This window comes from Spermophilus citellus (genome assembly GCF_964194105.1).
Source record: "Spermophilus citellus genome assembly, chromosome: 2".
NCBI classification, from domain to species: Eukaryota; Metazoa; Chordata; class Mammalia; order Rodentia; family Sciuridae; genus Spermophilus; species Spermophilus citellus.
Genome location: NC_138183.1, coordinates 164,188,587 through 164,216,169, shown reverse-complemented (window position 1 = coordinate 164,216,169; position 27,583 = coordinate 164,188,587). Strand labels below are relative to the sequence as shown.

At 34.8% G+C, this 27,583-nt stretch overlaps 1 protein-coding gene across 3 annotated transcripts in view; it reads left to right on the top strand.

Annotated features, from left to right (window-relative positions):
- GRIA4 (glutamate ionotropic receptor AMPA type subunit 4) overlaps positions 1-27,583 on the top strand; it is a gene marked incomplete at both ends in the record, with an annotated part of 332,583 nt that overhangs the window by 217,480 nt on the left and 87,520 nt on the right. For all 3 annotated transcript variants that reach the window (XM_081278586.1, XM_081278587.1, XM_081278588.1), the window contains one exon: positions 16,163-16,347. In XM_081278586.1, the coding sequence (XP_081134712.1) occupies positions 16,163-16,347 (185 nt within the window). The remainder of the gene's footprint in view (positions 1-16,162; positions 16,348-27,583) is intronic.

Genomic DNA, 27,583 nt, shown 5'->3' with positions numbered 1-27,583 from the left:
TGAGTATACCAATTTTCCAAGGATCACCCTGATGATGAAGTCCTAAAATAAGATTAAATATGAAATCTTTCTTTAAGGACATTGAGCACAAATATTTTCTTTAAAGATGTTTACAACAAATGCAGAAATTATCTAAATACTGCCACTAACTGCCAAGACCTTCAATAAAAATTGAAGGTATAACATTACTGTTTACCTTGTTAACCTATGTGTGCAGTGGGAGCTGACCATATACCATCCAATAACTCACTTGGATATAGGCTGTATGTATAATAAAAACGCAACTGAAGGGGGAACAGTCCATAACTAATCTTTTTTTTCCCTCTATTAGCATTTGATACCAAAATAACAGATAATTCAAGAGTATGCTTAATGAGAGCCTAAAACACTGATTTTTTTTGTTATTGTTGTTGCTACTTACTGAGTCAGCATCAAATGTTTTGAGAAAAAGATGATGAGGTGGCAAGGTAGGACGTTTTATTTTGCAGGCTTAAAAGCATACAGAAAAGGAATGCCCATCCCCAGTGGAAAGCTACTTGTCAACAAAGCTAGCATTTTCCCCACAAGGAAATTTTGGATCTGGCACGTCAAACATTTGTATATTTGTTTGATTGTGACCCTATAATTTCATATCATAATGAAGAGATATTTAGATTTGGAAAACTGCACTGAATAGATATTAAAATTGATCCTTGAATCACTGACAACATCCTCTATAAATGCGTCTATTAAATATCTCATCTCATTAGAGACCTTGTAAAGATCTGAGGTGTCTGCCAGCCTGAGTAAACTGGACTATATACTCCATGTAATTTAATTAGTAGACTTGCTGGATAGGATTTTGTAGAATTAACCAATTTAATTTTGAATAATGTCTACCAAAAATAATAATTTTAATTTTGACATGTTTATGTCAGGTAAGCTATCATTTGTGGCAGCAATTGGATAGCAAAAGCCTTTTTTTTCTAGCACATCTAGTTCATAAAAATAATATATAATGATCACAATGGAAAACATTTTCTTTCCTTTGTCTAAATTTTAAGGGAATGCAAGATCATTAAGGTATAGCCCCAAAATAAAGGGGGTTGAAATGTAGCTTTTTAAAAAACTGTAATTATAAACTATTGTTTGTCTTATTTTTTAAATATATTTTTTAGCTGTAGGTGAACACATACCTTTATTTTATTTTTATGTGGTGCTGAGTATCGAACCCAGTTCCTCATGCGTGCTAGGCAAGTGCTCTACCTCTGAGCCACAAACCCAGCCCGCCTTATTTAAAAATATATATATATTTTACTGAAGATTGTATATATTCAATGTATACAAATATATTGTTTTATATATATGTATATATAATATGACTCAATATGTGCATGCATTCTTAATGCTTGACACAGTACTAAAATGTAGTTTATTTGAAAAGAGTGATATCTCAGAATATAAGGCTTGAGCATAGTCCTTTTTGTCTCCTGAAAGATGTGAAAACATAATGAAAGTTACAAACTGTCTCATACAATTCTTGGAAATTACATTAAAGTAAGAAGAGATAGATGGAAAAATCATACCTATATATTCTTCTACCAAATTTACTGCTTTACACTAAAGTTAATTCAATTAGTTGCTATGCTATTGAGAAGCCAATGGTATGCACTAATGGGGTGATCAGGAAATGTTTAATAATGGAACTACTTAAGGTGCAGACAGGGTTTAGGAACACCAATAAGGAAAGGGGTGGTGCCCCTATCCCAGAAGGAGCAACAGCACAGAGCCTTTACCACCATAAGTCTGAATGGACAAGGAAGGGGACGACTAGTTTTATAGAGAACACTTGAATAACAAAGAAGATGGCCAGTATTTATGTGATATACTAGGTCCCACATGAATCTAGTAGAAAAGGGTTCATGGGGAAAAATACACTGACTTCACTCTTTCCTAAAATGTTATGTTTAATCATTGCAACCCTTTAAGGTGGTCCTACCTTCCCACCACTTCTTTTAGTTCACTCAAGTGAAAGTCAAAGAGCACAGACCCAGGCCATATGGGTCAGCCTTCTCCATCAGCAACAGAGGACAGGATGGGGTAAATGAAAAGCAGATCTGAATGGATACCTATCACAGTTCCTAAGAAGACACTTAGGAAGTGTGAAGTATGGGTGGAGAGAACTAACTTAAAGATAAATTTCCAGATTTTGAATATGCTCAAGTTCACCTTTTGTGAAATGAATAGCTAATGGAGGCATCGCTTGAAGTAGTTAATTTGGCAGTGCTGCTGGACTACCTGTTTAAGCAGATTGGCAGCAACAGCACAGCCAAAGCAGACTTCACTGATAGGCAGTGGATGGAATGAATCAGAAGCAGCATAGGAGTCCCACATGAGACAAGCTATATAAACTTAGAAGCATAGAACTTCATACAGCAATGTCAATCCCTTCCCTCCTGCAAACTTGGTTACCAAAGATCTATCATAGGCACTGAAATATCAAACTTTATAATTAGCCCTAAAAAAAACCCCTAAAATATCCCACTCAAATTTATGGTTCTCAGGATTTTTTAAAATAAAATTTCTAAAAAGAACCAAGCCTAATAAATTGCTTAATATTTTCTATATGTTCTGTATATCATACTGCCTTCCTAAATTATCCAGTTTTAGAAAAAACTCACAGCCATGTTTTCCCAAATCTATATAAAATCAAACTCAATAGCACAACTAATTCGATAGGGCCTCCTTGTTTCATCAGAATGAGTGAAAACCTTATTAAGTTTCAACCAAGATGTCAGTGGTAACAGTACAGATCAATTCAGAAAGCAAAGGAGGGAGTGACATCATGACTTACTGACATTAAATAATTGATGAAAAATAGTTTGATCTCATATTTCATGTTGATAATACCAACTTGGCTCCAAATTTGTTAAGATTATAAATTATAGACAAACATTTCTATATCCATTATAATATATAATACAACTTTCAGGAAAACTTCATCCTAATTAGAAATACATTTTTGATTTGCTGTATTAATACCTATTCAGAAAACTTGCCTACATTAATCCTGGCATCAACAAGTCATTTCACACTGTGATTCAGATTTAGTTTGTGAAATACTCCCATGGGGTCTTAGTGACTGTTTCTAGATGGAAGAACTTGGGCAAGCATATAGATAGATCTAAGTAATGATTCAAAAGCTTTTGACTAAAGTTGACCTAATTCTAGATTTATGTTTGATGCCCTGCAGAGTGAGGGCAGTTGCTGTTGTGTCCTGAGCAGTGCCAGGGGCCACATCATTAACCAAACTGGACCACAGGTCTAAATCAACTATCTACTCTGAAAAAGAAACTTTGTTTGTTACTGTAATCTTGGCAGCAGTTGTAACACTGAGGCCAGATCTGGCAGAGGCTGTCAGGAGGGGCTATCAGTTCCCTGGGAGCTTGGAGGAAAAAAGCAAGCACATTCCCAATGTGAGAAGCAGAAGCCACAGCACTCCTTGAAAATACCCACAGAACCTAGGAGTGCTTTGTGGTCAGGGATATTTCTTGGCCAAAAATGAATTCTTAATAGGAGAATAAAATTAACCCAAACGGAATGGAATTAAGTTTTCATTGTATTACAGAGCATATCTCAGAGAAGAATAAAAAGCAGGCTCTAATGTCAGACAGAATGAGTCTCTACCAATTAAGCTAAGTGATCTTGGCCAAAAACTTAAGTTCTCTATCACCAGTTTCTTTTAGATAAAATGAAGATAAGAAAGCTAACACTATGCCCACAAAGCACTTAATTCAATATTCCTCAATTAGGCAGGCCCTCCATAAGTGTTATTGTTATTATCTTTATAATTATTAGACTTGATCAAATGGGGGGGCATTTTTTAAAGGCAGGAGTTTTACTCGTCTCCTTAGATTAACTCTTATTGATACATTCTTCATATTTAGAAAAAAAACTAGGAAAACAAAAATGAATAAAGTAGTCTTAGACTTTAAGGGAACTAAATAGGCAAACCAGCAATTAACACTTTGTGTAATTGAACATCCTTGAGATCAGTGACTGGCTCAAGTACTGTCTTTAGTACTTTCAAAAATACCATATAGGATTTACTTATTTAATAAATAAATAAATAAATATTTTCAAGATAGCATGAACTGTGATTACCATTCAGACAATTAGGTAGGGAACTATAAAGAAAAAGGGCTCCTCATAGAACACATCAAGGGAGTCTTCTAAAATGGTCTGAAGCTGAAGCTGAAGGAAAGGTTGGAAGTTGTGGGGAAAGCAGGCATTTTAGCACAGGTAGCAGCCCTCACAAAGCATTGAGGCAGCAGTGAATCTGGTTTATTCAGAGAACTATACTTTTTGGTATGAGAGAACTTGGTTTGGGAAGATAAGCATCTCTCCTAAGACCAACTCCAATAATTTGATCCCTTTCTTCACAGCACTTATCACCTCTTGTCATTATATTATAAATGCATTTATGTATTTAGTATTTTTTTATCGTGTGTCTCAGCACTAGAGTGTAGACTTTGTAAAGAGGATTCCTCTTACTAGTTTGCTTATTTCTGTATCTACAACATCTGGAGCAGTGGACTTGCATACAGTCAGCACTTAGTAAACAAGCAGTGAATGAAAATGAAAGAATAAACAAGTAGGTAATTGTCACAAAATGTCTTAAATATCAGGTTTAGGAAGAAAGAGCAGGACTGGTTTCCATAAAGGTGAGAAGAGGGACAAGTCTGAGACTGTCTCTTGTGTTTCTGAATAAAGTGGCTGAGTATCTAATAACCAAATAAGGAACCAAGAGTAAGAGATAGGTTTCTGTTTTTCTTTCTGAGGGAAGTGTGGGATATTGAGTATACACCATGATTGTCCAGAATTATAAATATGAAAAACATCATGACTGATAAAAACCCAACATTAATCATCTTTGTTATACAGAAAGCAACAGTAGAAAGTTAAGGAATTCAAATAAACTGCCTTAGAACCAGAGTGAAAATAAGAAGCTCAGCTTTCATGGTTGAAGGTAACTAAGTCTGCCAAGGAACCCACCATTTGTTGCCTGGCATGCCGTTCAAGAAGTCACTCTGAGTTTAGATGATCAGCTCAGGGCCATTTCCCCACTAAAGACATTTAATAGTGAGTAATCAAATGTATTCACTCTCAGTCACTGACACGAGCTTACAATTACTTCTTGGAATTGAGCTAGCCTCAGTGGGATATGAAAATTAGGCTAATCATATTGTGAATACTTACTTCATCCTGTGTTTGTTCCTGCTAGGAGCAGAAATTGTCTCGATAATTGTATGCAAATCCTTTCACCAGAATCTTCACAAGAAAATTATGTACTGCTACTCCTGTGCTGAAGAAAAGACAAAAGTAACATTTTAAAACATCATTTTCAAATCAACCACAATGAATGGTTTTGGCTCTGTGTATAAAAGCCAGATGCAAATTAATATTATTTATAGTACACAGCTTGGCATGTGAATATAACTAACTGATATTTAATATGTTGTGTAACATGTCTGTGTTTTGTTGCTAGTGATCGTTTTCATGATTAATTAATGAGATCTATTGGACTCAAACTTCAGCATAGGTAGAATAAATTAATTGGTCTTTTAAAAACCAGAATTCTATGTAGCATTGGTTATCTTGCTCAACCAATGAGCCAATATTTCAGAGTTAATCATTTAGTTTTGTTTTTAGTTTTGTATTTTGGAGCAGTGGAGATTGAATCCAGGAGTGCTTTACCACTGAGATACATCCCAGCCCTTATTTATTTATTTATTTATTTATTTTGAGACAGAGTTTCACTTAGTAGCCAAGGCCGGTCTAGAACTTGCCATCCTTCTGACTCAGCCTCCCAAGTCACTAGGAATACAGGCTTATGCCACCATGCCTGATTGTTTCCATTTTTGTTTTTATAAGCCAAAAGTATTTCTGTTTTTAATCATTTAGAATGGAGCTCTTTTTTCTTTTTTTATTCTAATTTGTTATATATGAGAGCAGAATGCATTAAAATTCATATTACACATATAGAGTACAATTTTTCATGTGTCTGGTTGTATACAAAGTATATTCACACCATTCGTGTCTTCATACATGTTTTTAGAGTAATGATATCGACCTCATGCCACCATCTTTTTTATCCCCATTTCCCCTCCCAACTCTTTGCCCTATCCAGTATTCATCTAATCCTCCAATGCTCCCTGAGCCAACCCCATCATGAATCAGCATCCTTATATCAAAGAAAACATTCATCATTTTTTTTATGATTGGCTAACTTCACTTTGCATTATGTTCTCCAACTCCACCCACTTAACTGCAAATGCCATGATTTCATTATCTTTTATTGCTGACTAATCTTCCATTGTGTTTATATACCACATTTTCTTTATCCATTCATCTACTGAGGGACATCTAGGTTGGTTCCACAGTTTAGCTATTGTGAATTGTGCTGCTATAAACATTAATGTGGCTGTGTCACTGTATATGCTGCTTTTAAGTCCTTTGGGTATAGATGGAGGAGAGGGATAGATGGGTCAAATAGTGCTGCCATTTCAAGCTTTTGAAGGAATCAAGAATGGAGCTCTTTAAAATGTATTCCAAACTTACTTTAATTCTGAAATTTTTGAAGTTTATTTTAACTTTCATTAATGACTCAGGATGTTTGTTATAAATATTGAATAATAAATACTGGAATAATATTTGGGAAAAACTTGAGATATCCCATATAGTACTCCTGGGTCCTACAACTCATGACCTCCCTATTCCTAGGTTTGGGAATTTTTATATTTTCCTACTTCTTTTAGGTTTAATGTGTAAACTGCAAATTAAGTAGTTTTTAGGTATTTTAACAACACTAAGTATTATTTATTATTAATTCAAAAGATATCTCTAGGTCAAACAATAAGATATTGCTGATATTTCACTATTTTTGATCAGAAGAAATAGCAATTTCATATGGCTTCAGTTGATGTAAGAAAAATTGGCCTCATCATATATGGATAAGTAAAGAATGAGAGAACAAGAATATAATTTAGAATACAACAAGCAACTGACAGTCTCCTTTCTTCCCATTCCACGCCCCCCAGAATCAGGCTAGACGAGAGGAGTCATTGAATTATACCTGTGTTAATTTTAGTCAACTCCCATTTGGATTCCTTTTCTTCCTTCTTTCCACTCATCCATCATTTTCACTATATCTAGCTAACATGATAAAAGCAGATTTAAAAATCTGTCTCTTCCTTCCTCCAAAGCTTCAATATTTTATTACTATCAATGGAAGAATTTCTAACTTACAGTATTTAATTATTTTTTAAAACTGTTTATTGTATGCCTTTTAGATGCCAGGCACTGAAAGGCAGAGTGAACAAAACAAAAGTCCTGACTTCATAAGCTTACATTCTGTGGAAGAAACAGAAAGTAAACAAGATGAGTGAAGAAAATGAAGAGTACACTAGATAGCAGCAAATGCTTTGGAGAAAGTAAAGCAGAGAAGCAGGATAGGAGATCCAGGATGAGGGAGCTGAAATTTTAGATCAAGTAACCTGGGATGGCCTCACTCAAAAGACAGCATTTGGATAAGGACCTAAAGGAAGTGAAATAGTGAACCCCTACCTTTGGGGACAGCGCTCCAAGGCAAAACTTGGGGTCAGTTTGAGCATGATGTTTGAGCATGAGATAGCCCTACAGGAGGCCAGAGCTCTAGAGTCTTGCAGGCTGGTGTACAGAAGCAGTTGGAGGGTTTTGACCTTTAGTAATATGAATTGGCTTACTTAAAAAGTTGGATTCTCAAATCTGGCTTCTGCACTGACAGAATACAACAAAGTCTGAGCCAGAAACTCATGCAGCTACTTAGAAATAATCCTGTCCAAAAACTTGGGCTAAGGTGGAGGTGGCTCAGGTAAGGAGAAATTCTTGATATATTTTGAAGGTAGCACTGACAACATATGATATGATATGATATGGGCTGGGACTGTGAGAGAAAGAATTGATGTTGTCTGCTATTTAATGGCCTTCACAAAATGGCCTCACCCTTCCTTGTTAATTTCATCATCTGCAGGAGAAAGCCTGATGAAAACTCCTTCAACTTGAGAATTGAAGTCTTGAGTTCAGTTCACAGCTTGGCCACTTAGTGGGGTTATGACTTCATACAAATCATGTAAACCTTTTCGTAGGGCAGGATGATTCTTACTTCATAGGGCTGTGATAAGATCTTCTGATTATATTATTAAACACTACTAGGTCAGAATGTCATTTGTGAATCCTCTACTCAGGCAAGCTAATCTAGTAACTAGCCACTGTTCATGTGCACTGTGGGCTCCCCAAGCCTCCTGCATCTGTGGCTGGGCCTTGTGGTACAGTGGCTCTTTCTTCCTCACCATCTCCATTCAGTAGACCCTCCTCATTCTCTAAGGACCACTTGGTAGTCCAGAGCATTCTTCCTCTGTGAAGTCACTTCTGACCCCCTTTTTCCTCTTAACACTTCTTTTTCCCCCCTCAAGTACTGGATATTGAATAGGTTAAACATTGAAGATTTTTGTCTTAAGGGTTTTAAATGCTTAACAGAAGACAAAGGCACCAGATTCTTAACAATTCACAAATGTATGTTTTATTTCCCTTTTGATAATACAATGGCGTGTTTTTATGAAAGTTTCAGTTGTAAATTTTGTATATGTAATATAAAAATTAATAAAATTAGAATTGTGAATTTACATTCTGTGATATGAAAACAGATAAAAATCTTACTTTTTGTGTGTGTATTACTGGGGATTGAACCCAGGGCTTCATATATTTTAGCCAAGTGCTCTACAACTAAGCTACAACCTCAGACCTCTTTTGTTTTTACATGAGACAAGTTCTCACTAAGTTGTCCAGGCTGACTTGAGATCCCTCCGCCTCAGTCCCTAGAGTACTTGCAATTATAGGCATGCACCACTATACCCAGCTAAAATCTCACTTTATAAGCAAAACAGTAACTATATAGAAATTATGTTTAATATTTATTGTAAGTAGAAAATCAGGCTTCAAGAATGGCTTATTTTTAAAACTTTGGCTTATATTACAAAAAGATTTTGGTAAAGGCCCACAGGAAATGAGACAAAATTTAAAAAGAAAAATGTGTTGGAGGCAAACTTGAAGAGATTTAATGCATTTGTAGAGAATACTCAAAACCTCTGGAATAATTGATTCCTGTAGCAAGAGAGAAAAATGAGTGTCTCCAACTTGTATCAAAATTTATCATACTGCTTTTGGTGATAAGAGATGTGGCTCTAAATTTTTTTCATCAGAAGTTAATTGACACTTGAAATTCATATAGAAAAATAGGCATTCCTTCTGGAGATCCAAAAAGATCTGAGTTCTATCTCTTTCTTTTCTTTTTTTTTAATTTCCTGTATATGAGGCAAGTGCTCTAATACTAAGCTATATCCCCTGAAAGACCTGACTTCCCTCTGAAAATAAAAAGTAGAATGTAGAATGAACACTAGAACATAGTGTGGCATTCAAAATACTTTTCTTTTTGTCTTATGTTTCATTTATCACCAGGTTGACTTATTCTTCCCTTTTAATCCAGAATCTATCTCTACATGATCCCAAATATCACTCTGATTACTTTCCATCTCTCTTATTGCAGTAAGGTCTTTTAAGTGACTTTTCTTTTTCTGCGTCACCCACATGTATCACATTTTCCTCACTTCAGCTATAAGTATCCCTCTAAGACACATTCTGTACTGTGGATCTCTTCTTTTTTTATTTATTTATTTTTTTATTGGTTGTTGACAACATTACAAAGCTCTTGACATATCATATTTCATACATTAGATTGAAGTGGGTTATGAACCCCCAATTTTACCCCAAATGCAGATTGCAGAATCACGTCGGTTACACATCCACAATTTTACATATAGGGCATTATGTAAAATTGTGGATCTCTTCTTAAGTCCTTGAGAATCAAAGACCAAATTCCTGAAGATTATACAAAAGGTTTTTCTGATTTGTCACTTGTCTGTTTGTCTCTCCAGCCTTAGAAGTTTTTTCACATGCCACATACACTCCTTGTCCTTTTAAACACAGAAGATAAAATGAAGTAGTTAGGTCCTGCATGTGACCTGCCATGCTCCCTCTCAGCTCTGAGCCTTTTGATACCCTGATTCTGTTTGTGAACTGGCTGCTACTTTTTTTTTTTTTTTTGGGGGGGAGGGTACTGGGGATTGAACCCAGGGGTGCTAAACCACTGAGCTACATCTCCTGTCCCTACCCTTCTTTTTTTTAATTTTTTATTTTGAGACAGGTTCTTGCTAAGTTGCTGAGGCTAGCTTTGAACTTGAGATCCTTCTGCCTCAGCTTCCAGAGCCACTGGGATTACAGGTATGCCCACCATGCCAGGCTGGCCATTACTTTACTCATGCATCCAAACATCACTTTGCTGAGTAGCCACCAGGAAAAGTACTGGACAGAAATAGTTTCTACTTTCATGGAAACTATAGCATAGTAGGAGAAACAAGACTCCCATCTGATCATCATTTAAATGTATAATTAGAAACTATAATAAAAATCTTTGAAAAAATGTACAGAAAGCTATGAGAGTTTATTTCAGTGGAAAGTGTTTTAGTCGGGGAGTATGTGATGTTTTAGATGATATCTTAAAGATAAATAGAAGGCAAAAGAGGAAGGAAGTAGTCCTTCAAAGGGAGCACTAATATATGTAAAGACCCTGGGTTGAGACTGTGTGGTGCCTTCTGGTTCCTCTAGAAGGCCAGTGCTATAGAGAGAAAGGAGGATAGTGACCCAGTATGAGCATGGAGAGAGAGTTAGGGGACAAGCATGACCAGTTGTTGGTATGGATCATAAAAATAATATGAAAACATTGAAGGATTTATGTAAATAAATGCCATAATTAGAGTTTCTGTTCACAGAAATCAATACAGTTGCTATGCAAATAAGTGGACATATTAATCAAGGGAATCAACCATTTGTAATATTGAAATAAGAGTTTCCCAGTGGCCCAGTTTTGGAACATGTCAAGATAAACAAGAGAAAATTCGGCATTCTTTGGAGGAGATGATTAGTGCTTTGAGTCTGTGGCAAATAGATGAGAATACTAGCTACATGATTGTATTAATCAAGATTAGGTTCAATTGTAACTGACAGAAAAATTTGCTTAAGCCATATTAACAGATAAAACAAGATAATATATTTATTTCTTTCATATGAAAATATGGATGGGTGACCAGGAAGGAGTAGTCCACCAGAGACCCAGGGTCCTTCTGTGTGGTCATTCTGTCATTCATAGTCCATGACCAAGTAGCAGAAATTCCCATTTAGGCAGCAAGGTGAAGGAAGGGTCAAATAGACAAGATATAAAGCATACTTATATGGTCTTTGGAGGAGAATTTCCTGAAGCTTCTACACAAAACTGTTGGCCAAAGCTCTGTCACAGAGCCATATCCAGCTGAACGAGAGTTAAGAAAATGCATTTATTGTGACTGTTTACATGGTGAAAGATGAAATTCCATTGTCTTGGATAAAGAGAGATTTGATAGTTTAAAAAAAAAGATAAACTCTACTATAATGCTTTAAAATTTTAATCTGTCAAATTCCTTCATAAAGTGTCATCTGAACTAGGTAGGAGCACTGTAATATAAGGGTCACAAGACAATAAATCTTTTTGTCAAAAAATACAATAGGGGCTGGGCTTGTAGCTCAGTGATAGAGTGCTTGCCTAGCACATGTGAGGCACTAGATTCAATTCTCCGCACCACATAAAAATAAAGAAATTAAATAAAGGTTTTGTGTCCATCTACAACTAAAAAATATTTTTAAAAATACTTGGGAAAAATATAGGACTTAAAATGACCATGTTTGAAAATAGTCATTTTCTATCCATCTCTGAAGATAGATTTATTCTTTTTACCATTTTTGCATTTGCAGAAAAAAAATTCCATCTTATCTCATGCTTACATAGATAGCTTCTAGGTGTGTGTAAGTGAGAAAATCATTGCTTATTTCATTATGCCCTTCTTGAACTGTGGCATAAATAAATGCCATAGTCACAGCTGCAGATAATTTTAACCAAGCTACAATGTGGGTTACTCCTTCTATGTACTGAGACTTTGAGGTTCAGACTATGGCCTTTGAACACATTATTTGCTTTGGCTGGAGTCCAAACGAAATGGTCACTAAATCTGCTCTATAGTTCCAGTCTGGTGACATTAAATGCACTGAGGATTGAAGAATTTTATTCCTCTCCTATGCTCAAGTCAATATGCAACATGAAGTAGATTTCCAAACATACACACCCCTTGCTCCTGAAGTCCACTAGCCTTGTGTCAGACCAGATAAAGTGATGATGAAGTAGCAGGTGCCTGTAGAGCAACTGGTAAGACCAATGAGGGTGGCTCCAATGTGAGTAGGTACAAACTGCTGCTTTCTCCCTTTATTACTTCTCCTTTTCAGATTAAGTGACACCCTATGGCACAGTTAGGTCTCTCCTTCCCAAACTACTTCCCATAACCTAGATGTTTCTCTATCTCATGTTCATCAAAATGACATATGCTTCATTAATGACTTTGTTATCCTGACTATATTCCTTGAAAATTTCTATATTGTCAGCTCTTCCTGTTTTCTCCTCAATGTCTCACCCCTCTGAAATATGACTTCTCTATCCAGCATTTCATTACCTGATCATGTTGAATATGTCAATGTCTTTCTCACTGAAAATACAACAGCCACTTTTCTGTCCTCTCCAAAGTGAAAATTTTTATGGCATATGGACAATTCTTGTCCTTTAAAAATTATTTCCTCCCTGGCATAAATATCTCCGGCTTCTCTTCCTGCTGCTCTGTGTACAGACAATTGCATCAAATAACTCTTGCAAAAGAATATCAAATAAATAAACTGAATTTGTGTGGTTAGCAGCAACTCTGAGATGCTACTCATCCAAAATAGGTCATTATCTGTGGATGATATAAAAATTGTTGATGTGTAAGAATGCAGTAGCTTAGGACTTCTTACCCCACTGTGATTTTATTTCAAAAAAAAGTGCATATAATTATATGTATGATAACATATTTTAAAATATTTTATGTGCAGTTGATAGTATTCTTTGATGTCTATGAAAAAGGCTTTGGTTACTTATTATAATCTGGTAATGTGATCATGTCTATGGCATGCTGTCCCTATTATTCTAAAAAATTTTTTTATTCCTTTGAAGTTATTTATATAATGCTGTATATTTTGCTTAATGGTTAGTCACCTAACTATCAGTTTTGCTAGACAAGAATCACATCTTTGTTTATCTAGATATACCTTATAAAATTGTGGATGGTTTAGGTCTTCAGTAAATAGTACACATTAAAGTGTTAAAACAGCTTTTTAAGGAGAAGCAAGATTTAAAATATTCTTTACAGTAGAAAATCTCCTTTTAACCATTTGAAATTTACCTAAATCTGCAGCCTTCATATTTTGACCACAATATTATATTACACTTTTTAATAGCTAGAAGGTATAAATTATAGCCAGATGTAGAAGTAGTATGACCTGACATGTGACTTTCTAGTTTATATAACAACTAGGTTACATAATCATAGATTCAACAGCAGTATTTTCTCCTAGTTACAATTTATTCCCAGCTATCTTGGCAAATAAATAAGACACACACACACACATCTGAGCAGCAATGAATAATATGAGAGCATGTTAAAATCAAACACAGCTTATAAAAGAATGTAAGTTTTCAGCTAGGGCTCTGAAACTGTAGCTGTGTGTCCTTTGCACCACATTGAAAAGATGCCATTCATTTCTGACTTTGATTAATGGGGCTTTTTAGGTGGCCAACTTTCTTTGACATTTAACAAAGATTGTGACTGAGGGTTTTTTTCTTATTTCAAGTCTAGCATCATTTCTAAATACAATTAGATAATAAAATGCTGAACTTGAATTATGGATTTATTATTGTAAATATTTTCATTATTCTATGTAGAAACATGTAAATTTGTAGGTGTGTGTCTCTGCATCCTGTACAAGTCACATCAGCAGTAGAATAACAACAAGGATGCCTAGTACCGACATGAGTCCTGACAGCCACACGAGGCCGAAAAATAGCAGCAATGTCTGGAGAACTAAGCTAAGATGTGGATTGATCACAGGGAGTAGAAAAACTATTTCTCTCTGTGTGGCCCATCTTTATCATTTCTAAAACAATCAAGCAAACAAAAAAATCTTAGAATTATTTTTGTATGACAATAAGTCAAAGGAGAAAAGGGGGAAAATGTCAATAGGCATTTTTTTAAAGTATTATTTTGAAGTCAAAGAACACATTCATAGGTGTCAAAATGTTAGTAGAAAGAAGAAATGTTGCCTTCATTTCCATCAGAGAGCAATTCCCAGCAACAGAAGAAATGAGGTCTGAAAATGTGCATTAAGAAAGGCTGCATACCATCATGTTACATATGTATTGAATAGGAATTTTGATAAAGAGTCCCAAGTTTCCAGGAAGGTACAGAGGTGGGGAGGGCTAGGGAAGATTTCAAAAGGTAATTACTGGCCTGCATTACAAAAGGAAAGATTAAGCAAAGCAACAGATACACCAGAATAATTACAGAGTAATTAATATGCCCCCTTTTATCTTCTTTGGGGATTTTTTTTTCATTTAGATAAAAATGAATCCTGACTGCTGCAGTATTTCATTTGGCAGGATATCAGGTAATTTATATTTCAAATATGATCTCATCATCAGTTCCATCTGTTGATATTACCTGAGCATCGTAATGTTTGAAACTCTGACATGTGGAAAACATAACTCAAAATCAAAGTCCCTGAATCTGACTCACATATAATCAGAAAGCCAAAAAAAAAAAAAAAAAGTGCTCTTATCCTGCAAGCACTGTGTATTCATTTCAAATCTTCACTTTTACCACCACCAGCTCCCTATCCTAACTCCAGAATTTAGGGAGGGAGAAATTATAGGCAACTGATATAGCATGAGCTCAAATAAGTGTTGGATTTTCTTAAAGAGGATTAGAATGTTTTGTTTATGCTAAGCTGTAAAGTGAAAAAATTACTAAAGTCTGTGATCCTAACCAATCCGTGTTTAAGGGTATTTATAGGTTTGAAGGATCTTTTCTCTTCCCTAATATTACAATTCAAAACTGAGAGCTAGAGAAAGCAGTATGAAGATATAACTCCAGTACTATGATTATAAATTTATAATTCCTCCCTTAACCAGATGCTTGGACCAGGTGTTTTTCCTTCCCCACAGGTAGATCTGTGTGGTGTTTCTACCTTCCTGTCTTCACATAAAAAATACCTTCACCTCCAGCACTTTTTAGCCCTCAAAACCAATGCAAGTGGTTTCTCCTTTGTGGGTTTTTATTTGTTTGTTTGTTTGTTTGTTTGTTTTGTCCCAGGCAGACATAACCTAGCCCAGGCAGACATAGCCTAGCCTTCCCTTTGGTCAACACTTTATCCTGAGTACTCTATCACTGCACTTTTAAAAACTAAGTTGCATTTGTTTATTTGAATGCCTGTCTCTTCTGTTGTCTTATGAGTACTCAGTCCCTTACCAAGTGATTATTCAACTCACTCCCAATCTACATCACTCCTGTAAAGAGAGGACAAGCTTAATACATAAAGCCTTTGCAGTATAAATCTGTCCATATCATCAAACGAGGCTCCGAAGGTAATGGCTCTCCTATGAATACCATTGTACTATTTCTTTTATGTCTTCTCTTCCATGGTGGAACCAAAGCTGTTACTACTTTGCTCCAATGGGAAGTCAAAACATTTCTTCAAAATGAATGCTGTCTAGTGAGCAAAAAAACAAAAGGCATTTATGAAATTGATATTGACTACAAGTGATGGTAGACTTGGTTTTTAGTTTTCTCATCGAAAATGTGTCTAGACCAATGGAATATTCTCCAATAGAGCAATTTTGTGAGCTTTTACAAGAAATGGTGTTGCTACTTCATTCAATCAATAGCTTACGAGATTTTTTTGCCCTGAATACAGAAAGTAAGATCAAATGATTCTGAAACAGCGATTCAGATTTTTAAGTTTCTAAGCAATCAGTGTATATTTTGGAGCTTTAAAATATTGATGGAGACTCACTGCCTGCATATGTCATTAAAAAAAGAGTATAAGCAGGTTTTTAGTGACTCTTTTTCCCGCCCAATAGGATACTCAATACTTCAAGCTATAATGGAAAAAGCAGGACAAAATGGTTGGCATGTCAGCGCTATATGTGTGGAAAATTTTAATGACGTCAGCTACAGACAACTTCTAGAAGAACTTGACAGAAGACAAGAGAAGAAATTTGTGATAGACTGTGAGATAGAGAGACTTCAAAATATATTAGAACAGGTAAGTCCTATTATGTTATTATTCTTGTAATGGCAACCTTTGTCCAATTTGTCTCAAATAATATCTTCTCCCAACCATCGAGTTTAGAGTGTGCGTTTTGCATGATTTTTCCCTGGGACCAAGTCATGGTCCTGAACACCAAAGCCCATTTTGGAACTTAGGATCACTATTTCTGCTCAGTTTTTAACTCTTAATAATAGAAGTACCCTCAGTGAATCATCATGAGCTCCTTCTTGGCTTTCTGTTTTAAGAAATAATAATTTTGAAGATTACAGCTATGAAAATATTAGAAAATTTTAAAATGTGGGCCCTTTATCCTTTAGAGAATCAGCTGCATGAAAAACAGCAACACAAATTGGCAAAGCAATGATATAAAAAATTAAAGTAAATACTGTGTGTGGTAAATTTTTCTACTAGATGCTATAAGTAAATACATTATCTACTATGGTAAAGATGATCTTTAACTCTCCTTTGCAAAGGAAGAATCCTTTAATCAAGCTTTCAATAAATATTTTTATTTGCTTTAAAGGATCCAGGAAAATATAAAACTGAGCTTTGCCATTGCATTAAGTGATAGGAAAATATTGTCCAATAATAGATAATATTTGCTTTCCCCCAATCCTGCATATCATGATAAAGCTTTGTGGAAGTCTTCAGCAAAAATGCAGTGACTGTATGCCCTCTAGTGGTTTTACAAATGCATACTCATTTATCTACAATGGCTAGGCAACATGATTTGGAGTTGATGACTTTGTTTTACTGCATCATTATGTGATTTGATTTGTAATAGTAAACTTAGAAATTGGGAGGCTGATTTCTAAGAATAATTTTAATACTCAATTATAAAACATCAAAACCAAAATTGTTTCAGAGGTTCCTCCTTAATACTTAAAGGCAATGAACTAGATGTCTTATTCCTCAACTATATGCTAGCATTTGTAAAAATAATAATAATAATGGCAAAAAGTATGTTGCTTTTCCAAGACTTGAATCCAGAACATATTATAAGAGGAGTTGACAAAGTATTTACCTCCTATTATCCCTTTATAGAAGAAAAAGCACCAACTAAATACAAAAACACTTCACTGAAGAAAGGTATATACAATTGTATATTTGTTCTTCTAGGAAATATTAGTTATAAGCTTATATATATCACTGAGGTTTATTCCTGAGGGATTCCAAAAAAATTATTAAGCTTGCAGCTATTCAAGACATGTGAACATTTTTAAGTAGTATTTATAGAATCCAAGAAAAACTTTCTCCCCTACTTTCTTAAGCAATGCAGTCACTTGAGTTCCAACTCCCCTTCTCTTTCCCTCTCACTCCCGACCCTGTATTGAGAGTTTGAGTTGTTTGACCTGAACAACTGAAGCTTTGTAAATAACTCATGATGACTCCCACAGAACAGCCAATTCTAAGAACTGCCTGCATTGCCAAGTTCCTGTCAGAGGGTGAGTAAGGCTTAGAAAGACCCTCCACTTAGCACCTGTGCTTAAAAGATGCAGTCTGGAGGAGGCAATTGAGTGCCCAAAGCACACTGACCCGTTTCAGAGGCTTAGCTGGTTTCTAAGAAGAAAATCAGCACACTCGGGTGCTTTGGATAAACTCTGAATAAACCTTAAAGGAGCTTCTGCTAAGGGAACTGGACTTTTTTTTTTTTTTTTCCTGAAGAAATGTAAAAATTTGAGTGCCTACCTTGCCTATTCTTTTTGCTGAATTCTAAAAGGTTTTGTTTCTATCAAGACTATATAGGAAAAATCAGAATGGTAATAGTCTCTTGTCCCTTTAACTGCCTCTCAGGTACACAGCTCATAAATTAGAACAAACCTATTCTATTGTGAGAAAGTAATGCACTCTTAATTTTCCCATAACTTTCCCTCCCCCCCCAAAAAAAAAACTTTAAAAATAATTCTGAACATAATTTTTTATTATATGTAATTTAATTCCTCATTGTTTTAGGCAAAATGACTTCTAGTATTTCTTGGTTTTACTCTTGACTTATTCAAACAGAAGAACTAATCCAAAATTTGTCAGAAATTTGTACATAACCCTGAGTTTCAACAATACATCTGTATTTTAAAATTCTTTCATAAATTAAGATAACATAGAAAATAATTTTAGAGAATCAACCATTTTTCAAATAGTGGTTACCAGAAACTGGGGAGGGAAGCAAGGGGGGAGAGGGGAAGAGATTAGTCAAGGAATGTGAGCTCACAGCCAGACAGGAGAAATAAGTTCTGATGTCCTATTATACAGTTAGGTAATTACAGTTAACAAGGTTGTATTGTACATTTAAAAATAACCAAAGAGAATTTTTGCATGTCCTGAACACACACACACAAAAATAAATGTTTGAAGCCTGACCCAGTGGGGCACGCCCATAATGCAAATGGCTCAGGAGGCTAAGACAGGAGGATCAAAGCCAGCCTCAGCAAATTAGTGAGCCCTAAGCAACTCAGTGAGTCCCTGTCTCAAAAAGAAGTGGGGGGGGGGAGCTGGGGATGTGGTTCAGTGGTTAAGGTACCCCTGGTTTCAAATAAATATATATATATATTTGATCTGATGGATAAACTAAATATCCTGGGTTGATCAGTATACAATGCACATGTACCAAAACATCAGACTTTTACCCATAAAGATGTACAATTACTACAGCAATAAAAATTGTTTTAATAAAATTTTAAAAATAAAAGGTGAAATGCTAAATAAACGTGGTCAGCCAATTGCTTTTGAAAAAGTAGCCCTTCTCTCAGAAGATGATGAAATTAATCCAAATGAAGATGAGAGGATATATTATTAAATTTCTAGAAGGACAAGCACACTTTACATTATGTGGCATGCTGTCAGTAATCAATTTCCTGACACTTTAATTTGTATCAATTTGCAAAAACATAACAGAAATAGCCCACATGATATTCTTTCAACATACATTAATGGACAACAACCATATGTTAATGGATAGAGAAGCGTTTCATCTTCTGTAAATGTTTTTTAACTTATTTTTATGCCATGAACTAATTAGTTCTTATAAATGTGCTTCTGTTTAAAATTGCAGTTAGCCATATACCCATTCAAACATTTCAAAAAGTGAGCATCAGAATATTAAATTAAGTTTAGCCCTGAGGCTATCTTCTTGAATCCTTGAGTGATGTGTGATGGGCAACCTAATCTATTGCAGGTAGCTGAGGCTTAGTTCACCACAGCTGCTGAGCTGCACAGTCACCGGCAGCCAGCTTTTTCAAAATTAGGCAAAACACTGAAATGTAACCAATTAAGCTGTCATTTATGTCACTTCTGTTTTCTGTCCATAAATGTTGTCTGACTACTTTACAACCCTGGAAATCTTTGAACCTGCTCTGGTTCTGAGGGCCTGTGCAATTCTAGAATGTTAAATAAAGTCAATTAAGATGTTTAAAGTTGTATGTTGATCTTTTGACAAGAATAAATATTTGAAAGCGTAGTTTAAGATATTTTTTCCTTTCATGAAATGACATATGAAAATGGAAGAAATTATGTAAATAACACCACTGGGCCATTTAAGGCAATAGAAATATAATGAAACTACAAAGTTAGGTTTACTGTGACTTTCATTGTATCAAATTTAATCAAACAAATTGTATTTTTGGCTCTCTAAATTCAATGGACTATTCAGTCAGTCCACCATCTCCAGGGGGAAAACATTTTTTAAAGAAATTTACAATATTTTTCAAATGTTGGATGTATTTGTGATTATTTTTTGATAAAAGGCTCTAGTTGTGCTTGAATTAATATTACTAGCTGAACTAGAAGTTAGTACAGCCAGCACAATAGCACATGCCTATAATCCCAGCAACTTGGAAGGCTGAGGCAGGAAGATCACAAGTTCAAAGCCATCTTCAGCAATTTAGCGAGGCCCTAAGCAACTTAGCAAGACTCTGTCTGAAAATAAAAAATAAAAAAGCGCTGGGAAGATGGCTCATGGGTAAATGCCTCAGGGTTCAATCCTCAGTACTTATGATAAAGTACCATTTGGGACACTAGCTTTATTTATCTCACCTAATTTTCTTGAGTAGTTTTGCATCAGTGGTTTTAGAATAGCTTTCAATAGCTTAAACTTGTTAAGTCCCATCATCTTTGAGGTGGGACACATGACAATTTAAATTGAGCAACATATAAAGCACTTATGGTAACTTTATAAATAAATGTTTTAGAGTTCTATTCATTTAAGAAAATAGGTGAATGATTAAAGTCTTTGAAAAAAAATATAAACATATTTCTCCTATACATGAAAATATACATAAAATATATATAATCTCTAGATTAAGATTTCCAACCAACTTAAAGCACATGTGTTGATTTTGTTAAAATATTCACAGAAATAAAAACATCGAACAATGAGTTAATATAACTGAAATTGAATAAACTGCTTTTATATCAAAATAAGCAGATTACAATAGGAGCCTTCTACCTATTATTTTCACACATTTCTATTACTTTTAAATCCCCAATTTCATACTTGCAGAATTCCTAGGGTTTCTACATTATACTTTATCAATTGAACATTTAAATATATTAGATTTTGCTGTACATTTTTAACCCAGTATCATAAAACAACAAACTAGACCTTAATTATCTTTTTGGCATCAAAATACATTTTGGCAAAATATCACTTAAGACTTAGTGACTGCTCAGACCTTTCACTTCACTGTGAAAACACCCTGGGGTCCTGCAGTTAGATGCTTGGTTTTCTTTTGTTACTGAGCCTCCAACTCTAATACTGTGGAACAGATAAACTGAACTATAATGTTTAAAAACAGAGGTATTTTCACTCTTTGAGAGATAGATAAAAAATCTTCAATTGCTTATTTTTTTAAAAAAGTACATTGAATTACTTTATTCTTGAATCACCTATGTTTTGTCTTCTCACTTTAAATAAGAAAAATTTATCTGAGATTGTCTTGAAAAACCTTGCTTGCTCTAAAAATCAATAATGCTCTTTCCAATGAAGTCTTTCTGTATTGTGTTTTATCATGAAGAAATATATAACTTTATACATGGAATATGTTTTGAAAAGAAGTATGATGTAAAACCTCAATTGGGTGGCCTTTTCTGTACAGTTATTAATTCTTCAGATATTTCTCGGGTATCTACTCTACACATCCACATAAATGCAGGTACTATGTTCTGCTAAATTACAAACTAAACAGATAATTTTATATTGTGGTTAGTAACTCCTATCTACTTAACTAAAGTTTAAACCAAAGCTGTTTGCCAAAATCCCATTAAAATATATTCTTTCTTTTAGAAATATAATTCATGGAAAGAGAACAAGAATTTCACACTGCCTCAGGGATCTTGCTATGAATGCCAGTTTTCATGAATAGATGATGACATAAAAGGCATTAGGTAGAGAATAGGAACTCTATCAACCCCAGGACATACCATGGCTGGATAAGGATTCTTAGTGTTTATTAGGAAAAGACAGTAAAGGCTGGCCTTACAGTATGAAACTGATATTTAACAAAAGGACAGGGGGGAAAAACAGCTCTACATTTGGCTCATGCATATCTCAAACTGCCTCTTTATGACATATCTCAGATTTAATTGGCACCCCTTTCAGCAGTATTGCCAGTTTCACTATATGAGAGGGAAAGTCAGTGTCCCAAGAGATACAACGTGAACCTCAGATAATTGGCAAACCCAGTGACCTCCCCATTCTGTTTACAAATTAATCAAAAATCCCTATAGGCTATGATTGACCTTTGAGAAGCTTATTGCATCACCAAAGAAAACCAATAATCCTACCTCAGGGCAAGATCAATTAGAAAGAAGAAATTTCTCTCCGCCCCCCCCCAACATAAATGTGGCCATGTTTTGCATAAGGGTGAAATATGGGCTTAGCTCCAGTTAACTTATTCTAAGCTCAGAGATATCTACATGTCTAGCACCACCAAAGTGAGATCTCCGGTCCCAGACAGAATCTAGGGCAAATTGGTAAATGCATGACAGCACTGACGGAAAGATCAAGATTGTACATCCACAGTCTGCATTTACAAATTTTTACAATTCTCAAATATTAGGAGTTATACCAAATCTGAAACTCTGTGTGTTCCACCTGCACTTCCCAAAAAAGACATTAAATAAAGGATTTTTTTTTTTAAGCTAGAGATTTAAAGCCACTGTACCCCATAGCTGGTTGAGGAATTTTAGCTACTGGCTAATGGCTATAAAATATTTTTCTTTTTTCATACCCAAATTAATTTTTTAAAAAACTCAGAACCAAACTTGAAGAGACAGAAGAGACAAAAAGAAGCAAAAAGAAGAAAAGAAAGATCCTTAGTTATGAGGAGAAGGAGTCACTCCAGAAGCTGTCTGATAATTAGAGATCACGGCTTTGGTCATTCAAGTCATTTATACAAGGATGAGGTAGCAAACATCTGGATGGCAGTGGGAAGAACAACTCTGTGCTCCACACCTTGTAGGTTCATACAACATCTACGTGCCAGATGTTGTTCCAGGCAGGATCTGCAGTGTCATAGAAGATCCCTGCAAGGAATACTTGCACTCAAGCGGGGAGCTAAAAAGCATGAATGAATCATTACAAGACCATTTGATGGCTTCAGGAACAGAAATATTATGAAATGTATCCAGAAGTCAGCAGATGGGATGACAAATAAAGTCTACTGCAATCAGGAATGCTTGAGAGAGAAAACAGTTATTTCAATTAAAATTGCATTGTGTTTTCCCAAGTACAGAAAAGGGGCAAGAATAGTCCAGGGCAGAAAAAAAAAAAAATACAAAGAAAATGAAGAGTATTCTATATGATAAAAGCTGAGTAAAGGGGAAAGGAAGAAATTGAAATGGAACATTATTGAGTACGAAGTTGTAAAGATTGGAGGGAGAAAAGGGGTAGGTCCCTTATATTGCATCAGTTTAGCTAATTGTCTTTCCTGATTAAATGCATTTTCCATCAGAGCAGAGTCTATCGTTTACCAATATATCACTCAAAAACTAATTGTCGAATAATTGAAAATCTGAATATGCCTTACTTGAAAACATGGGCAGGAGACATTGCTTCTATGTGTTTAAGGAAAGAGCACCCAGCAGTATTGGAGCTCCTGAAGGTGAGCTTTCAATTACCTGGAAAGCTTTCTTATTCAGACTCTCACCCAACAAAAATGAAGGAAAACCTATGTATTCTAGAATTTGTTGTGTAGGCTAAAAAACCCACTAGAGTTTCATTTCCATATATTAAAGTAACAATGAATGAGATGCAGCAGGAACAAATCAAGCACCCAAAGAAATTACTACAGCAAAAAAAAATCATCTCAGCGTTTTCCCGCACTGCAGCATTGGCAGAGCTGGCTGCTTTTGCTTCATTATAAAACTCCTTTTGCATATCAAGCTTTGCTCAGTCAGGATCTGCAACAAAACAAGAAGTTCAAAAGATTTAAAATTATTCTAAGAAAGTGAATTTTACTTCTTTAATCTTACTTTTTGTCTGAATTGGTTTGAATGGACAAGTCCCATTAGGATACACTGAGTTGATTGTTCTCAGAGAAAACAGAAACACCTTTACAGATGTCAGCCAGACTAGTGCAAATGGAAACAGGGTGTGTTTCATTGTCTCCTAGCAACTGTTGCAATGTTGCAGCTATACCTCATTTATAAAGTGTTTAAAATGATGAAAATAAAGGATATAAGTTTTTCAAGAAAGAAGAAAAGTATGATTGTCAGAATGCAGTTTTTTTTTTTTTTTTGTCTTGGGAGAATTGAGAATTCTAGGATTAGGTTAGGTTCAACTAAATTGTTTTAGTCACAAGAACAGTTTTTAGAATAATTTCCTCTGTTGTTTGGATGTGAAGATTCAAAAGTTCAGTCTTTTTTAAAAGATTAAGCAAAATCTCCTTGATAATTTAGAGGTTTAAAATGAATTAGTTTCTCTAGCCTTAAATCAGACTAAGCTACACCCAAGTATTTAACTAAGGTTTTTTTTTTTAAAAAAAAGGATGTAATACTCCTTATTAATTAGAAAAGAGAAGATAAATTCATAATTCATTTCCATAGAATTTTACATCTACTCTCTAAATGTTAAAAAGATGGTGATGGTAACAAAAAGGAAGGAAAACATTCAATAGTACCTTTGAAGACTGTCCTGAGTCTTTCAAGCATCAAAAATATAACTACACTTTTATAAATCATAGAGTATTTATATAGTTCTGCAACAAAGCATAATAGCCACCAATAAATGAAATGATGCATTTTTAATCATTTTGATTCCATCAGAAAGGTAAGGAAACAAATTCATTCTTAACTCTCCCCTTAAAATAAACCACATAACTGAACATGACTTTTCTACTGATGTAGGTTTTCTCCAAGCTTGCATATAATTTGTTTCAAGTTTAATATTATGGAAGGAAATCAAACTAGTATTGCTTTTACAAAAAAAAATGAAAAAATAGAAGACTAACATGGTTCATAAGATATTTATTTTCTGTTTTTTAAGGTTTTTCTGAGAGCAATTATAACAAACAATTGTTATATTCTAATGTCTAATCCTCAATTACCTCTGTACTCGCCATTTGTCCTCCCCTTTAAAAGCACAGAACCAGAACCAATGTTTCACTTTTATAATGTTCTGCTTATGATAAAATGACATAACAATATAAACATATTGCAGGCAACACAAGATAAACAGATTTTCTATGTCTGCCCATTTCATACAATAATTTTTCTGTCTTATACATGAATGCAATGCTCATCCTTTTGGTCACTATTTTACCCAAATTTACTAATACATGCAAGTTTCCAAGTCTTTTGTGTAAGTTCATTTCATCTCTTGAAAAAACTCCAAATAGAAAAAAGAGGAACACAAATAATTTACCACAATGTGTAAAAGTGAAGAAAAAATGAAATACAATTGTTGAAAGATAAATTAGAATTCCCCAGAAAGAAAAGCAGGGAATGGGAATTTGAGGCCGATGACCTGCGAATACAGAGCAACAGAAAGCTGCATATCCAGGGCAAGCTTGTAAGTGTGACTGAGCATCAAATACAGGGGAAAGAGGAGATGAGCAAGGCAAACAAGCAAACTGATTGTGCCAAAAGCTGAACATGAAGAGTCATTTACTGTTTTAGTCAGCTTTATCACTAAAAGCTGGGACTAAAAGACCCAACCAGGAAAATTTCAAAGGAGGAAAAGTTTATTTGAGGGCTCACAGTTTCAGAGGTCTTAGTCCATAGAAGACCAGTTCCATTTCTTGGGACTCAAGGTGAGGCTGACACCATGGTGGAGGAGTATGGTGGAGGGAAGCAGTTCTCATGGTGATCAGAGATCAAAGTGAAAGATTTCACTCTCCAAATACAAAAAAATTATGTACCTAAAAGCCACACCCCCAGTGAACCACTTCCTCCAGTCATACCCCACCTGTCTCCAGTCACCACTAGTTAATCACATCAGGGATTAATTTACTGATTAGGTTAAGGTTACAACACACTCATTTCTCCTCCAAACCTTCTTGCATTGTCTCACACATGAGCTTTGGGACACCTCACATTCAAATCATAACATTTACTAAACTCATTTACTAAACGTCTACTTTGCCAAGAACCATGATACACACTAAATTTAGGGATTAATAGTTTTCATTACTTTGTTAAGCTTTTGAGAAATACAACTGATCTGACCTAACTAAGTTTTTAAAAAAAAAGAAAAGAAAAGAAAAGAAAGAAAGAAAATCCCTTTGGCAATTTTAACAGTATCATTAGTCAATATAGATAATAGCCTTTAAATTTTGACTGACACATATAAAATGCGGGCAAAATGCCTATTACAGAGTTTGCGGTGTAAATATTACATACCTATACTACATAGGTCAATCTGATTTATGAGAGGTATTTTTTTTTCCTGGCTTTTATCTCTGTAGTCATGACTTTTTTTTCTTTAAAATAATATTAGGGTTAATCATTCAAAAAAAATGTGAAGGGTTTATGTAAAACTTTTATACTCATTTATCTGCTTCCTCTCTGAATTTACCATATAGGGATCTGATTCTCTACTACCTGACTTTTTTGATGAGTACCATTAAAAAGCCCAAATAAACTCAAATGCAAAGGAACTATCCTACTGAAACAAATGCAAGTAGAATAACTCCAGGATCATATGTCATATATTTAATTGATCACATTTTCATCCATTGAATATAACTACATATGCAAATTTTAAAACTTATGATCAAAAAGTTATTAACTGAAGTTATTAAAGAGTGAGGAAGGTGCTTTACCAAAAGTTATGGACAGAACTTACTTTAAATATGCTTCAAATTATCTGGTTGAGTTAATGTGGATAAAAAGTAACCAACACTGAAAGAAAAATTTTAAGTGTTTCTACAGCAACATTTATGTTTGTGCTAAAGTAACAAAGTGTGACTTGCATGTGAAAGTTAAGGAAGGAGGTAAGTAAGTGAAAGGCAATGCTGGAGGAAGGATGTCCTTAAACCACCTTTTAAAACTTCAACAAAACTGAACACTATCTGGCTCTTGAGATTTCAATGTACATTAACATATTAAAGTCTCTAAAAATTCCTACAGAGAAGAAACCTCTCAAGCCTTATTTAACCTACTGTTCCATGCAAAATTGGCAACAGAACAGTTTTTTCACAGCCATCTCTTTACATTTTATTTGCCTAGTATTCATCCAAGAAGATAACAGAAATCTTGAATTAAAATGAGGGAGGAAAGAATGTTCAAATGATAATAGTGCAAATATGATGAAGAAAGAAATATAAAATCAAGGGGATAGAGTGGAAATCTGCTATATTAATATAAGCCTCCTAGAACTAATGGCTCACACAGTCCTCTATACCAGTGACAGAATCAGACTCTCAAAGAGACTGGGTCTCAGAAGTCATCCATCCACCACCATGTTCACAGGGTGCCTATGCAGCCATGTTTGAACAAATGGTTTCATCTTGAGCATATTTGGTCTTAAAATTCAGCAAATATTTTATTATAAATATATATTTGTTTGGGATATATTCAATATTGAAAAATAAACTTATGGCCCGGCTGGGTGGCACATGCCTCTCATCCCAGCAGCTCTAAAGGCTGAGACAAAAGGATTTTGAGTTAAAAGCCAACCTCAGCAACATCGAAGTACTAAACAACGCAGTGAGACCCTGTTTCTAAATAAAATACAAAATAGGGCTGGGAATGTGGCTCAGTGATTGAGTGTATCAGAGTTCAATCCCCGGTACCA